This window comes from Delphinapterus leucas, chromosome 1 (genome assembly GCF_059928025.1).
Source record: "Delphinapterus leucas isolate spDelLeu-1000000601 "Yukka" chromosome 1, BTC_Dleu_Yukka2, whole genome shotgun sequence".
NCBI classification, from domain to species: Eukaryota; Metazoa; Chordata; class Mammalia; order Artiodactyla; family Monodontidae; genus Delphinapterus; species Delphinapterus leucas.
The window spans coordinates 63,655,936-63,673,383 of record NC_143129.1 but is presented as its reverse complement, the minus strand read 5'-3'; the positions used below and the strand labels follow the sequence as shown (position 1 = coordinate 63,673,383).

The following is a 17,448-nucleotide window of genomic DNA, read 5'->3' as shown; positions in this document are numbered from 1 at the left end:
TTCTGCATCTAGAAGATGTTGTGCAGGTATTGATTCATTACATGAAATCAGAGTTGCATGGGAGACCTTCAACTCTGTTCCCCATCCATTCCAATCTGGCTGCTTCCCCTCTCCATCAAGCCACAGAAATAATGCTTGGTAAGGTTGTACCTCCAGCTTGTATCTGTGGAGCCACAGTGGTTTTTCAAATATTGAATACTTTTCAGGGAACTCTACCTAATGCACTGTGGTAACCTAAATGGGAGGGAAGTCCAAAAGGGAGGGGATATCCCCTCTCTTTTGGATGTGTATGTACATGTGTATGTGTATGGCTGATTCATTTTGTTGTGCAGTGGAGGCTAACACAACATTGTAAAGTGACCATACCCCAATAAAAATTAATTTTAAAAAAGTCAACTGATGAGAATACTTAAGGAAAACTTAAAAAATATATATCAACAGATAAAATTCTGTTGCTGTTTTTCTGAAACTAGAGTGATCTAACACACTTTCTGAAAAACATATAACTGATATCCCTTTTGAGCATATCTTTAAACTTTAAATGTTCCAGCCATTAAAGGAAAAAGGTAACTAAAAAAAACCCGAAAATAACTGGCTGCTCCCCCAAGTGCCTGCCTATCATCAGAGATGCTGAAGTTCCTCTCTCAGAATCCCTACAACTTCCCCCTTATCCAGACATTGAAGGCAAAGTTCTGGTACAGAAGGGGACTTTTAGTACCCTACCCTAGTACTTTGACCCCCACACCCCTTCAGATTGGTCATACTAGTATAATGCCATACTAGTTGTTAATTATTTTTAGTATTTTCTCTTCAATAACCCCCATGTTACCCAAACCAGTGAATAATTTTTTACTTTGAATCGTACTTTCCCTCATGGTATCATATGACTTTTTCAATCCTTTTGCCTTATTAAAACATTCTCTTCTACTGACTTCTGTTTTTTCTCCCACCTTATAGCCACTCTTCTCTCTCCATTGTAGGTTCATTCTCTCCTCCCAGCCATTATATATTGGCTTTCCTCAAGGTTCAGTCCTTAGTCCTCTTTTCTTCTTACTCAAACTCTCACTTCATGTCATTTTTTTCGTACGTGTGGTTTTAATCACACTGATAATCAACAATTCACAAATCTGTGTATCTTATGATGACTTCTGTATAGCCAGTAGTTTATTTTGCATGTTCACATCTTCACATGTCCAGACTGAACTCATGACTTATCCCTTAACATATTCCTCCGACTCTCTCTTAGAGAATTGGCCTCCACAGTCTGTCTAGTTTCCAGAAACTTAAACCTTGGGAGTTGTCCTTGACACCTCATTCTCTCTTTTCTTTTATCTCCAATTTATCATTTGTCATTTAAATTTTTCTTTCTAAACAATTCTCAAATGTGTCCACTTCTCTCTCTGCCCATTTTTACCACTCTTGTCAAAGTTATTATTGTCTATGACTTAGGAGATCTACCTGATCTCCCTGCATTCTCTCTCCCCTCTCTCTCTCCTCTCTCTAACCTCTTTATCAGACCAGTGATAGAAAAGCAAATGTTTCATGATGCAAATCTTATGTTGCTGCCCTACTTTAAACACTTCAAAGGCTTCCCATTCCTCTCAGGATAAAGACCAAATTTCTTCCCATAAATTACATGGCTAAGCATGCTTCACCTCCTCTCCAGGCTTATCCTGCATAAGGCCCATTCTTGCTTTCTGTGCTATGACCATCCCATCCCTACTCCTGGCCCACACCCTTCATGTTAGTGCAAGTGCTAAAGTCTTCAAGGAGGCCTCCTCACATACCCGATGCAGGTCAGAGCTCTGTTAACGCACTGAACCACTTCTCGGCAGCTGCACCAGCCACAGCAGTAATTCTGTATTTATTTGTGTGCGTCTTTGCTTAGTGTCTATTCCGCCATTTGTCCGTAAGCTCCATGAAGTTCAGGGACTGGGCTGCTTTTTGTTTTGGTTTTTGTTTATCCTTGTAGTTTTAGTGTGCTGCCTGACATATATCAGGTACTCACTAATTTTATAATAAATAATGACTAACGTGCTTTTCCTTTCTCTCTTAAAGAAGCTCTCTGGATTATTTTTAGTAAAATATCCAGATTCTACTCAGAGCTTGCTAATTATGTGGTATCTTTTCCTTTGTATGTGTGTGTATTTTTGTCCTTGAATGTGAGAAATAGATGACAAGCTTAGTTCTCATTCTGTTTTGTATCATTTGGAATCTCTTCCACATGGAGGGTTCCCATTAACTTCAAAGGAAGCTCTGCACATGGAAAAGATACACAGGAAAAAAGTGAAAAAAGTAGAGCCCTGATTTTCATCATGGTTAATGGCCTGGATCTTGTAGAGGTTTAGGTGAGTAAATTCTGAGAATAAACAGCTCATTCTTAGTGAATTCTTCAGAAATAGCTGTGCATGTGGCAGAAATAATGCATAAACAGGCAGTTGGGAGAATTCTGGGAAACAAGGAGAGGGGAAGAAATTCCTCAGGAGTAATTTTGAGAATCAAGATAATATAATAGCTTAGTGAGCCATAGAGGCATGAAAAACGTACTCATTATGTGAGCATGGGCTAATGTTCTGGAAGAGACTCGATGGAAAGGGTTTCAGGTACTTTTATGGGACAGAATGCATGGAAGCTGATGGAGGCACCATAGAGGTAGTCCTTGTAGATTGGGGTGGTCCAAAATAAAGTGGGAAGGAGGCTCCTTGTGTTACCTGGTGAGGTTATTTTACGAAAAAAATAACTTAGAATTCTACTTAACCTATAAAATTTTATTTATGTGGTTAGGATTTAAACTTATACCAGTGTTTTAAGGTAAAGGTTGATTTTTACAGACAAACCAAAAAGTTATTATCTTTTGGGGAGCTGTATCTTCAAATAAAAAGGGGATTTGATATGAATATTAAGCATCAGTTTCTTATTTTCAGTCAGTTTTTATTGCACACTGTTAATATATTTTCAGTCAATCAAATCAGCTCCTTATTTAAAATAGTCAAGCTTCTTTCATCATGATCATTTCCCACGTTATATTCCATAACTATTTCTTTTTCTGTTGTGCTGTGGAGTTATTTCACTACCCGACTATTGGTAATCTGCCTCAGTTTTCCAACATGCTGTGTTCATTACACATTAAAGGGAATCTTAAGAAATCGCCTGTTCAAAGCAAGCAATAATGTGATGGCAATTTGCATTTTTAATACCATGAAAATTGTAGGGAAATATGGAAAATATAGGAAAATTGAAGGAGGAAATAAATATAACTTTATATCTTGCCACTAATTTTCAATCACAGTTGACATTTTGGTATATATTACAGTCTTTTTTCTATCCTTATCTTAACACATATAACCAAAATAATACCATATTTAATAATACTAATACCTACTGATCTAAGTCCTTTACATATATTAACTCATATTTTTCACAACAGCTATTACAGGTGTTATTATCCATGTTATGTATGAGGAAATTGAGGCAAAGAGACTTACCCAGTGTCATCCATCCAGCTAGCAAGTGTTGGAACTAGGAGGCTGTCCCAGATGGTCTGACTCCGGAGTCCTGCCCAGTGTTAGCACTCCCTTGCAAAAATGTTATCTCACATCATAGCATAGGTGTTTGTCCTCAGCTTAATTTAACATCAGATAAGTATATCATAATCTGTTAACCAGTTTCCAGTTTGGCAACATAGGTTGTTTCCAATTGCTTGCTGTTAAAAACAGTACAGCCGCCAACATCCTTGTATGGGTTGTGAATTAAGGGCTAGGGCTCTGAAGTCGGACCACCAGAGAGACTCTATTTTATTCAGCTGCTAAGGTGCTGAATCCTCTGAGTGTGCTCTGCACAGCAGAGCAAAATGTAAGAAAGCCTGTTAGCAGTGCAATAGGAGCCTGACTGTAGTTCCTTTACCTGTCACATAGGGAAATCCCCCCTCAAAGGATTACTATGTGGATTAAAAGAAATAATGCACATGGAGCTCTTAGCACAACTCCTGTTACAGAGTAGTGTTAGTAAATGCTAGCTATTGTTATTTTTCTTGAATTCCTAGAAATGGAGTCAAACTGTATTCTTTGCCTATTTCAGATACTTACAAAACTCTGTGCTCTGATTTCCTAGAAAGTTAAATCCATGAAAGGAACATCCAAACATAAAAATGTCATTTAGCCAATTCATTTGTAGTAGTATTTTATAGAGTCTTAAGAACAAAACAAACAATATTTCATCAAATATTTGATTATTTTGTATCTTAATTTGATTACTCTTTAAATCTCCTTGGATATGCTTTACCTTGTTTGTTTTCACAGCTTCTTTATCCCAATCATAAGTTCAATGGATATGAAAATCTATTTTTCACATTATGTCAGCCCACTGTGCATAGTTATGGTTGCTCTCATTTGTGATAAAATGGGCAGAGCACCTAGCACAGTGCCTGGTCCATCATAGGCATTCAGTGCATATTGGTTGGTTGACTTATCAAGTGTCTTAGGGGAGAAAAACCTTTGAACACTTTCCTGAATTAAACTTATCTTTTAAAACTGCAGGCATGAACCCCTTTCTTCCTCAGAGTGTGTGCTGTCTGTGGGCAGGCTAGCTCTCAAGTTGAATAGGGGAGAGGATGGGGGAGGGAATGGCCCTGGACTACACTTCTCTATTTATCCTTCTAGATTTACTGGTCTGAGAAGTCACTTTCCTGTTCCACGAGTGGAATGAGTGAGGAAGCAACAGGAGGGCCTCTTCATCCCCCACCCCCTGACAGTATTCCTCAGCCTTCCTCCACTTTTTATTTCATTGAGTTTAATCATTAAGTTAGTGGTTAACTAGAGGTGCCGCTAGACCGCTTTGGGGGAAGAGATTAACAGTCTATCAGTCCTGCTCCTACCGTCTAGAAGCCTCTCCTCCAAAGCTAATCATGGCTCCTTTGGGCATCCTGCTAGGGCCACTACTGGATAGAGGGCTCTCAGATGGGTCCGAATAGTGCATCGATAAAATTCACTCCAAGGTTGGTTTGTTCCCCAGTCATGTTTCCTCCCTATTTTATTTCCTGTTTCAAATTACATGCAGCCATTTTGTTCCCCTAGCCTATCAGAGATTCTGCAATGATCACATGACATCATTAATATAGTCTAATACATTACACCCAGTAATAAAATGTCAAGAAAATAGATGTGTCCTCAATGTGACTATGAACCCCCTCATACTATGGAATTCTCAGAAATTAAAGTCCAAAGATTACATTTCCAAAGGAATTTGCAATGTCTAAGATACTTGTGGAACATCAAATTAAAGTCCTCCCCCAATTCTTACTTTCTGGGTTTCAGCCAAAGTGGTTCTCTTGTCCAGGTGGAGTTGGGGTTCTTTTAGCAGCTGTATACTCTGAGCTGGCCTCCATAAGAATGGGTTGTTCCTTCTGGGCTTTGGAAGTTGAAATAATCTCTTGTGTTCCTTACTTCATGAATAAAGCAAAGAGTGGGACACAAAAGATAATCCCAGCACCAGCTCCACAGCAACCAAATTTAATAAGACAAATAGACTCCCTAGTCTTTAGGCTACACTATGTTCCCAGACCCTTTTCCTAGATATAGCCACCTACTATAGCAAACATTCAGAGGTATGAATGAGAGAGGGCAGACAGAGCCTGGTTTTAGCCCTACCTGGCCGTCAAGCAGTTTTTTCTAGTTTGTGAACCTATAAATTTATTGGGGGAAATCTCTCCCTAAGAGGTTAATTTTGCCACTATGCACTTACCATAAAGGGGGAAAGCCATCCATCTATCCAGTCTTGGAGAAAAACACTTGAAACATTGCTATTGCAAAGTTTAGCACTTTGCAGCCATGGCAGCCCCAGTCACCAGGTCTTGTCTGAGTTACCTTCCTCTCCTGTGCAGCATATTCAAAACCTTGTAATTTTTACTTCCCTTTTGCTTTTGTGTTTCTCTTTCTGTCTCTTGTTACATCATTTCATCATCTAGAAGCCTGGGCCTCCTAAGGAAACTTTCTCCTGCTTATATAATCCAGAGAGAGTTTGAAAACATGTGCTGGGGTGGGAGGTGGGATTGACTCTTGAGTCTGTCAGTAAGCAACACAAGTTAAGTATAGCTCTCCACAGTTCACTTCTTGCCCTGATCCAGGGTAAAGTATGGCACTAAGGGCAGCTAATCTAACCCTTCCTCCTTCCCACCTAATAAAATAAACCTAGAACCTCAAGAGTGCTCTGTGATATACATATGGACCTCAGTTGCCTTACAGTTTAAACATAGTAAATCTAATTCTCCCTCCTGAGGCCTACCAGGCCTGTATTTAGAAAGACTTTTCTCCCTATAGTTGAACTCTTGCCCCAGGCACACCTGTTTAGGAAAATCTCTGCTGGCCAAATTCAAGGATAAGCAGCCTATTTCCTGTGGATGCCTGTGCTCGCAAAGGTAGGTCCCTCCCAACCAGCTGAGTGACCTGCCTGGCCTGTGCCCTTGCTGAGCCTATGCAGCTCTGCAGATCCACCAACGTCAGCCCTGTGGTGTGTGAACTTTACCTTTATAGAAGCAGCTACTCACCTATGGTTAAAGCCTTTTGTAATCTACCAAGATCAAAATATCAAATAGTCTGTGGTTACAAATTCCACACACAGGCTGCAACAGTTAAAAGCCAGCTGCAAACCTGAGAAAAACTTGTATGGTCTACCATAAATAAGGCCAAGGTCAAAATGCCCTGCTCACAAAGTTCAAGGCCCAAAGCTTTGGCCACATTAGAACTTTTCCACATGTACTGTTTTCTTCCCATAATTTTATTCCTTGTCTGTGTATTAATTTTATGATCCAGTGTGCTGGCCAGATGTTGAAGTCTGAATTTGTCCCTGACATACAGGTTTTGCCAAGCCTGAGAAGGCCTGACTTTTCATAGTGTGGAGGACCTAACTAGAACATATACTCTCTAGAATAGGCTTGCCTTTAAGGGGAGAGGCTGAGCTACTCCACTCTCCCTATTCCACTTTCAAAGTATCTATATCTGGCAAAAGAAGCTTGGGTGATATTTACAGCAATACATATTAAAAACTGGTTTGCCTCAAGCCTTACAAGTAAGACATGGTCTTTCAGCTCTCAAGGTCCCTTCCAGTCATATAATTATGCTCTTGTTCACTTGGACACTCAAGACAGAATTTGGCATTCAAACACTAAGAGGCTGTAAATGGCTATTGTACTAAATGTTGATGGATTTATTTTGGGAATTTTAGATTTGAATATAAAATTAACATATCTTTCTCTATGAAGAGACTATAATCAATCACATTTGGCTTAACATTCTTTTCAAATTTTATTATTTAGTCTTTGCCTTCTCTTTCTCCCTACTTTCCTTTGTTTCGTTATATTAATTTCCCCTTAGTATTCTTTCTTTTTTGTTTTTAAAATATTCATTTATTTATTTATTTGGCCGTGCTGGTTCTTAGTTGTGTCACGCAGGATCTTCGTTGCCACGTGTGGGATGTTTGTTGTGGCATGTGGGGTCTTTAGTTGCGGCATGTGGGATCTAGTTCCCTGACCAGGGATCAAACTCTGGCCCCCTGCATTGGGAGTGCAGAGTCTTAGCCACTGAACCACCAGGGAAGTCCCCCCTTTAGTTTTGTTATCTCTTGTGTTCTGATCATTTTTCCTTAGTGCTTGCCTTTTCTTATTTTGTTCCACTGTTTCTCCTTGATTTTGTGATTTCTCTCTCCCTCAATTCTTCTGTGAAAAAGTACATTAGGAATTATTTTTTCTTAATTCTTATTTTGAGCTGTTTGTCATTGGGGAAAAAAGTCCATTTTTGGCAAATATGCTTCTTTTTTTCCCCCAGGAGGGGTTGGGATTGGACCAGAGCTTCTTAAACTTTTTTATGACAGCTACTTGCTGACAGCTTTCAGTGCTGAACACACTTCCATGGATTCCTATGAAGGGATCTAGGCCATGTGTACTCACAGCACGGCAGCTGTAATCCTCTTTTTCTCTCTAAGTGAGAAAGCCTATTGCAATTAAAATGACTAATGTCATAGAATGTAATAATCTCTTCTAATTACTTTTTATGTCAATTCTTTGCAAATTTCATTTTAAATGTTATTAGTAGCTCATAATTTCCATATAGCTTACTTGACTATATTCGCTGGACTAAATGATATTTAATAAATATCTATTTTGGCTATAACGTTCAATACTTCTAGAAATAGTGTTGCATCTTTGAGAGGTGAATCCAGTGGTGCCAATAAGATCAGGCAGTTTATTGCTTCACATCCTCTTAAATTCCCCAAACTCTATTCTTGCCTTTATCTACATAGTAGCTGACATTTTTTTTTCTTGCATTTTCTGCCTCTCTATTAGCCCCCTCCTGGCCTCATTTCTCTGCCTGGCCTAGATTAAATGGATGATCACCCAAATTACTCTCTTGCCCCAAACCTTCAACATCTTTACACCCAGGTACTTAGGTCACTTGGGTCCAGAGCCCTGGATCAGTTCCCACTTACCTTCTCTTTTTCTATGTCGAGTGTGCAGAATGTTGCTAGAGGCAATAATGCAACTATATTGATTGTGTCCCTGCAAGTTATGGACTTCATTCTTAGCTTCCAGCCATTATTTTTAAGACCTTATGTTTTTAGAGCAGTTTTAGGTTTACGACAAAATTGAGAGGCAGGTACAGAGATTCTTCATCTTCCCCCTGCCCCGACACGTGCATAACCTCCCCTGTTATCAACATCACTCATCAGAGTGGTACATTTTTTTTTAAAACCAAAGATGAACCTACATTGACACATCATAATCACCAAAGTCCATAGTTTACCTTAGGGTTCACTCTTGGTATTGTACATTCTTTAGGTTGGAAAAAAGTATAATGTATCCATATAATATCAGAGTATTTTCAGTACCCTAAAAATCCTATATGCTCTGCCTACTTATCTTTCCCTTTCCCTACCCCACCCTTGACAACTACTGATCTAAAGTCTCCATAGTTTTGCCTTTTCCAGAATGTCATATCGTTGGAATCACACAGAATGTAGGCTTTTCAGATTGGCTTCTTTCACTTAGTAATATGCATTTAAGATTCCACCATGTCTTTTTATGGCTTGATAGCTAATTTCTTTTTAGTGCTGAATAATATTCCATTATCTGGATGAACCATGGTTTACTTACCCATTCATCTACTGAAGGACATCTCAGTTGCTACCAAGTTTTGGAAATTATGAATGAAGCTGTTATAAACATGCATATATGTACCTAAGTTTTCAGCTCCTTTAGGTGAATACCAAGGATTGTGATTGTGAATACCAAGGATCACATGGGAAGTGTACATTTAGTTTTGTAAGGAAGCACCAAACTGTCTTGCAAAGTGTTTGTGCCATTTTGCATTCCCACCAGCAATGTATATAAGTTCCTGCTGTTCTACATCCTCAGCAGCATTTGGTGTTGTTAGTGTTTCAGATTTTGGCCATTCTAATAGGTGTGTAGTGGTATCTCGTAGTTTTAGTTTTCATTTCCCTGATGACGTGATATTGAGCATTTTTCATATGCTTATTTGCTATCTGTGTATCTTTGGTGAGGTGTGTTAAAGTCTTTGGCCCATTTTTTAATTGGGTTGTTTGTTTTCTCACTATTGAGTTTTAAGAGTTCCTTGTATGTTTGAATAACAGTCCTTTATCAATTATGTCTTTTGCAAGTATTTTCCGTTAATCTGTGGCTTGTCTTCTAATTCTCTTGATACTGTCTCTTACAGAGCAGATGTTTTTAATTTTAATGGAGTTCAGATTACTAATTATTTCTTTCATAGATTGTGTCTTTGGTATTGTATCTAGAGAGGTGTCATCATACCCAGGGTCTTCTAGATTTTCTCCTATATTATCTTCTAGGAGTTTTTAGTGTTGTGTTTTGCCAACCTTTTTTTTTTTTTTTACTAATTCCAGTTATGTTGTCTCATTCAATTACTGATTGTCCCAGTGCTTAACACTATCCTCAAACCTTCTTTCCAACTTCTCAGCCTCACTCTCCTGCAGATAATTATCTATTCTCTTATCCAGTGAAATGGAAAGGTCAACTATAACCTTTCTAAACTTTCTACCCTTTTCCATTCAGAGAACCTACATCTACCCTCATTCTTCCAACCTCCCAGGCTCACATTCCTGTTCAAAGACAGCCCCCTCCCTGTGCTCTTCATCTCATTCATTTCCGTCTTCGTTGTCCTTGTATCATTTTTCTATATCACCAACCTCTTACTCTGTACTATTAGTTCTCCTCAAGCAATAAATATGCTCGATTCTTGCCTATACTAAAAAAAACATCCCCAAACCAAAAAACAACAGCAGCAGCAGCAGCAACAAAAGCAATGACAAAAGCACCTCTTTTGGCCCTGTGTCTCTTCTGGTTTTAACTGGCTTTCATCCTCCTCTGTAAAGAGCTCTCTTTAGTCATTGTCTCCATTTTTCACTTCCCATTCACTTTTCAACCCAGTGAACTCTGACTTATCCCGCCACCTCACTTCAACTTGCATAGCTAAAGACACTATGATGTCTGCATTGCACTTTATATGTCCCTTTCTGTGTTGAACCTGACACTCCCAATGGCACATTCCTTGAAATTCCCCTTGCCTTTGGCTTCCATAACCTCACTGCTCTTATTTTTCTGACATTCCTGACCACCTCTTAAAAGTTGGTCTTTTCCCCAGGATTTCCACTGTGAGCCACTGCTTTTTCACACAGTTTTAACTGCCACCTATGTATATATGCTGATGACTTGCAAGTCTGCATGTCCAGTCCTAACATTTCCATTTTGCTTCAGAGGTCAGGTCACGTCTATGTGTGTCTCCCACAGGTACCTCAGATTCAACATGGCCTTGGCTGAATTCATTATCAACTCCCCTACTTCTAAAACTTGGTTCTCTTTCTCTATTCCTTCTGATTTGGTAGCCCCATGAGTTTCAGAATCATTCTAGAACAGCACAATGTCCAATAAAAATATAATGTAAGCCACATGTGTAATATAAAAATTTTCTGGTAACCACATTAAAAAATAAAATGAGTCAAGTGAAATGAATATTAAGAATAGATTTTATTTAACCCAATGTATCTAAAATATTATCATTTTAAAACATTTAATAGGGCTTCCCTGGTGGCGCAGTGGTTGAGAGTCCGCCTGCTGATGCAGGGGACACGGGTTCGTGCCCCAGTCCGGGAAGATCCCACATGCCGCGGAATGGCTAGGCCTGTGAGCCATGGCCACTAAGCCTGTGCGTCCGGAGCCTGTGCTCTGCAACGGGAGAGGCCACAACAGTGAGAGGCCCGCATACCGCAAAAAAAGAAAAAAAACCAACCATTTAATAGATATTTTACATTTCTTTTGTACCAAGTTTTCAAAATCCAGTGTGCATTTTACACTTACCACACATCAGAGTTTAAACTAGTTACTAGGGCTCAATAACAATATGTGGCTAGTGGCTACTGTACAATGCAGTTCTAGTCTTTACCTTCACTAATCTCCCTTTCATCCAGTCATAAGTCCTATTGATTTTGTCTCCTAGGTGTTTCTCCAGTAGGTTTATTTATTTTCATGCTTTCTGCTCGTGGCTTTACTTCACACCTTGTTCATGTCTCACTTGGTTTATTGCAATAGCTTACATAACCTAGTTTGTCTCAGGGAGCATGCAAAATTCGCTGGAATGCAGGAGGATATAGTAGAACATCTACATACATATTTTATCTAGAAAATAAGGAAACAGTTAAGATTTATTAGTATTGAATATATATATATATATATATATATATATAGATGCCAGTGCCCTCGCTTTGTATCACAGAGAAGTCAATAGTAAAGTTATAAATGTAACAAATAAAATACATTTCCCCCACAAAATAAAAAACTTAAAGTATTTACTTCATCTTCATATAATACTTTAGAATTTCTTTGGGTATTTCTATAGATGTACACAGTTTAGTAATACATTGGTCATATCTACTTAATAAATTTACATGTGTACTTGAAATTTATTTTGGTACTGCCAAATTTTATCATTAAAATTGGTGGTCTATTGAACTGGATCGACTCTGGCTTTACCCCGCTTGCCTCTCCAGCCTCAATTTCTTCATCCCACCTCACATTTTCTGCATGAAGTAGCTCTTTCATATTTTGTTCTTGTTTGTCCTTCTTCATGGAAAACAAATAAATAGGCAAACGAGCTACTTCCTGACCTAACTCTAATTCTCTGCCAGGTTCTTTCAAGCTATCATGTCTCCAAGGAAAGCCTATTAACATTACCTAAGTTGTGTCCAGTCCTCCTTCTCTTGCTAAGGATACCTCTCTTACTACACTGTTATGTTGAAATTGTCTCCTTATGCATCTTCATTCCCTACAAAACTAAAATTCTTGAGGACAGGGGTGTGGCATCATCATGCTTTTTCATCTTGACATATGATAGGTTCTTAACAAATGTTTGTTGAACTAAATTCATGGCTCTCCTTGATGAAAGCCAGCCTGTTCTATCAATGGGTGAAATAGTGACTTTCTTATTGCAATTTGTGGAGTATCTGGAAGACTTCCTCTTTGTCCAAAGATGCCTGATAGAATGAAATAGTAAATACACTTTCATTAAGTACTATAATTAATATGCTATTTGTAAGCCCTGGTAGTGTGGCTAACAATCTTACTAAAAAATTAAATGAGATTATTTGCTCTAAGACGAATGAAGTTTTGATTGTATGTATACATGCAACGGCTTTCAAACTTCAGTATGAATAAGAATCACTTTGGGACATGTTAAAATGTAGATTCCTGGGTTTCATATGCACATATTCTGATTCCTTTGGACTTATAGGTATCCCAAGAATCTGTACTGTTAGAAAGCATCCCAATGGTTATTTATTATAACCATTTTATTTTATTAGCTGGTAGAAACCATACTCTGAGAAGTATTGTTTCCTTCTTTCTGAAGCAGAGGGTTAAGAAGGAGTTGAATTTGAACAATGGAGAGAACTGCCTTAAACTGGGCCTGAATGGGTTTCTACCTGGAGGTCTGTAAAAGTTAAAGAGTTAAAAAGGAAAATGGGTGATGCTGGGAGATACTGAAACAGGGAATCAAGGGTGACAGAGACTAGGATTGTGGAAAGAGGCTTGGAAGATCAATAATGACCTTGGCTTACTTCACAGTATTCCCTAGGATTGACTTTCTTCAACTAGAAAGCTGAAAAATAAAATATAAATATAAACATAAAATCTGATTATTATTAGGTTATTTTCATTTTCCTTTAGGAAGTGACACTCAGTCATTCAATAAGTAATTTTTAAAAAAAATATTTCAGGATGTTTAGGATAATGGACATTGTAGGTATAGGGTGATTTTTGACATTTAGAACAATATCATACAATTCCATATACATTTCATTTCTATGACAACAAAAATTATCTAGTGTAGAGGAGATGGTAAACTATGCCGTATGGAAAACAGAATTTAACTTTATAAAAGCTGTGAGAAAAAACAGATTTTCACTTAAATGCCATTTATAGGTAATTTCTTTCCAAGTTGTTAATGTTTAAAAGTTTAAATGCCATTTAAATATTTTTATGAAGACTCTATGTATTTCTTAGCTTGGCAAATAACAACCAGAGGTAGATGGATAAACCTAGACCATTAAAAACCTCCAAACTTTTATTTTAGCTTATTGTTTCAGCTTTCTCCCCCATTCAGCTTATTGAGAGCTGTTAACAAGGAACTAATTGGTTGGCTTGTTTTTTCTTTTCACCATTCGGTGGCCAGTCTCTGGTAGAAATCCTAACGAGATGCAAACCAGGCAAACAAATGGGCCAGTGGGCTGGAAGGGGATAAGAGACGGTGGGCATGGAGAGTCTATTGTTGTTTGTCCAGTCAACTAAATATCTTTTAATTGTAGCAGCAATGCCATAAATAGGCCTGGCCCAAGCCTATTAGTCTGCCTTATTTATGCCTGCCTGTTTCAGTCTCTCTGCTTCCACCATCCATACAAGTCTGCGATTCTGATTTTTGTTCATTTGATGGGAGAGACTTCCCTCTGGTTATCTGTGCTTTTGGAAGACATATTATTTTGGTTTTTTTAAAAATAAATTTATTTATTTATTTTTGGCTGCATTTGGTCTTCGTTGCTGTGCGTGGGCTTTCTTTTTAGTTGCAGCGAGCGGGGGCTACTCTTCGTTGCAGTGTGCAGGCCTCTCATTAAGGTGGCTTCTCTTGTTGCGGAGCACAGGCTCTAGGTGTGCGGGCTTCAGTAGTTGTGACACGTGGCCTCAGTAGTTGTGGCTCTCCGGCTCTAGAGTGCAGGCTTAGTAGTTGTGGTACGTGGGCTTAACTGCTCCGTGACATGTGGGATCTTCCCGGACCAGGGCTTGAACCTGTGTCCCCTGCATTGGCAGGCAGATTCTTAACCACTGCGCCACCAGGGAACCATGAAGATATATTATTCTGAATAGTTTAATAGAAGGTGAGCTTTGAGGGAACAATGCTATTCTTATTGTAACTCGTATCTTGTTTTTTACTTAGTGCAAACCTGCATTCCCCATGGGCTCGTGTTAAATTAAACGTCTCTGCTGATCTGTGCTCTCTTGAAGGTGATTCGCAAGGGATGGCTAACCATCAGCAACATTGGCATCATGAAAGGAGGCTCTAAGGGATACTGGTTCGTCCTTACTGCTGAAAGCTTATCCTGGTACAAAGATGATGAGGTGAGCCACAGAAGTGACAGAATTTTTAAAATTAAAATGTTTCTCTTTCAAATTAATTGATAGTGTTGTGATATACAATTTTAAGACACCAGTGGTTTTTTTTCAGTAAGACTTAGCTTGGGATGTTTGAAGAAGCACTGTTTTTTCCTCATAGGTTTTAAATTTTACGATAGTCCCCTCAAATATCTTTTATTTGTAGTCACATTTATTTCCCTGAAGAAATGGAGTTAGGGATCAGTAGTTGAAAACTTCCTTCTTTGTAATAATGGCAAGGTAGTGATATAGTGAAAGCGATTTTCATTAAATAATATGTTGAAAATACTCAAGGTAATAGAGCATCGTAAGAGCAAAGTTAATAGCAGTGATGCAGAGTTAATAAAGTATTTTGGAATTGTTGCTGTGACATCTGTCTCAAATGACAGGCTTTTGAAAATGTCCAAATCACTAGTCTTCAAGTGAGTACTAGATAATTGTTTATATAAATTTTTTCTTTGAGAATTTGATATCTATGTAAAAGCATGAATTATGATAATTATGGTGTTCTGGTTCATGTTAGATGTTAATAATATTGGGCCTGTGACTTATTATTCATTTAAGTCTGATAGAAAGGCACACACAAAAAAAATCAGTCTTACAGAGCCATTAAAGTGCTATAAAGTGATACTGGTAAATTTGGGAGGGCATGGATGGAAATTAAGCAGTGTTTTGGAAATTTTAATAGCTCTGGTCTGACTTGAGAAATTTGGGGGGCTTATAATGCAGCATGCAAACATTGGATAAGAATACTCTGTGATAGCAAAACTATATACAGGTGAGATTGTGTCAGTTGTATTTGGTTATAAAAGGCACGCGTTTCAGAGTTAAAAGTCCTTCCGCTCTTGGCTTGATATCTTCTGAAAGCACTGCAAGGTGCTTTTGTAAATTGTTGGAGGAAAAACTTCATGTCCTATGTAGTTCTTTCTTTTTCCTAAATGTTTTGTGCAAATAATGTGTTTAATAAATATCAGATGATCAGTTGATGGCCACTAAATTTTCTGCAGTAAAGGAAATCAGATCTTATAGAAAGGTCCAAAGAAAATTTCTACTCAAAAGCTTTATTTCAAATTTTTGTCACATATTTTAATGACTTCAGTCAAACGTGGAATTGGTTGTTGTGAGTCTGAGGATTAGCATTCGTTTCTTTCCTGTGCTGGCTGCTTAGATCTCTCTCTCATTCTGTGGAAGCTCCAGTGTTTAAAGGCAACAGCCTCAGGAGCTCTGAGATGCCTTTCTAGATATAAACATCAGTAATTACATAATCTTCTTTTGTGTTCAGTTGCCCTACTAGATCTTCTCTTAGATGCATTTTGTTTACAAGTATTGGTTTACAAGTGTTCAGAAGTAGGTGATCATGTATGTACACTTAAATACATATTGGTCTATGGGCCATTCTCAGTTATTCTAGGCAAAGCAAAAGATTTTGCTGAGGAATCATGTTAGTAATAGCTAGTGTTTTATATTTATTAATTAAGGCATTTAATCCACATTACAACCATAAGGATAGGTACTATTATTATCCCCATTTTTCAGGTGAGTAAATGAAGAAAAAACACAACCTTTTGAAAAGTCATTTCTATAGGACTCAGTTTTCCTTATGGTAGAACACTTGGTGTTGGTGAGGATAACTAACTTGCCAAGGTCTCATAGCTACTTGGTAGCAAAGCAGAAATTTGAACACACGCTGTCTGGCTCCAGAGCTTATGACTTCAACCACAAATGGAGGCAAGAATCTCCGAGGTGCTGGAGTTTTCCAAGTCAACCTCATCCCACAGAGGATTTATTAAGATGAGTTCCAGGCATCCCAGCATTGACCTCTCCCTGAGTGTTAGTATCAGGGGCCCTGAAGATTCTGGGATTAGCCACTGCTGTCAGAGTATGGCTTTAGGGTTTCTGAAACAAGCCTGTTGGAAGGCACGTGATGCTCCCTGTAGGGAAGGAAGAGGCTTTGAGAGCTTGGTGAGCTCATGGTCACCAGTCAGCCCCTTCTCTCTGCTATGAATTCAGAATAAATTTTTACAAAATCTCTGCTGCTGAAGCTCCCTCATGAGCACTTGGTTACCATAGATAGAAAATACATGTGTGCAGTTATAATATTAACCAAGTGCCAGAGAACATTTTATTAAAGGTATGTGTGTGGAAGGTGGTAGGCTGTGTGTGTGTGTTGGGTGGGAAGGGTAGGTCATAATGACCCTTAAAATAGATTGGACTGATTTAGATGAAGAAAGTTTAGAAAAGGGTTGTTTTCTTAGTTTAGATCATTTTAAGAAAGAGAAAACGACAGATGAGGATGCTGCTCTGTGGAGCTAACAAGTAGACTAACAACAATACAATATCGGATAGTAAGTGCCCTGAAGAAAATAGGTCAGTGAGCTAAAAACTGATGGGGGAGGGACTTTTAGATTGAGTGTTTGCGAAGAAGTAACATTGGAGCAGAGACTGGAATGACGAACTGTGTAGAAGATTATGTTGAAGAACATTCCAGGGTGGCAGTGGGCAGGAAGCTTACGGCTGAGATGGAGGAGGAGAAGGAGAGAGAAGTAGGAAATATAGAATCAGAGGTACCTTGTCAGGCCAATGATTTGGATTTTATTCCAAGGATAATTGAAAACCATTGGCCTGTGTCAATAGGATGTGACCTGATTGGATGTACGTTTTAGAAGGATCAGTCTGGCTGCTGGGTTGGGCATGATTTGTGGGATGGAATGTGTGTGTGGATGGAGTTG

General features: G+C 38.5%; 1 protein-coding gene across 1 annotated transcript in view; it reads left to right on the top strand.

The window, feature by feature from the left end:
* DNM3 (dynamin 3) overlaps window positions 1-17,448 on the top strand; it is a 545,828-nt gene that overhangs the window by 281,205 nt on the left and 247,175 nt on the right. Inside the window, exon 14 of the mRNA XM_089911124.1 lies at window positions 14,573-14,686. Within this exon, the coding sequence (XP_089767250.1) occupies window positions 14,573-14,686 (114 nt within the window). The remainder of the gene's footprint in view (window positions 1-14,572; window positions 14,687-17,448) is intronic.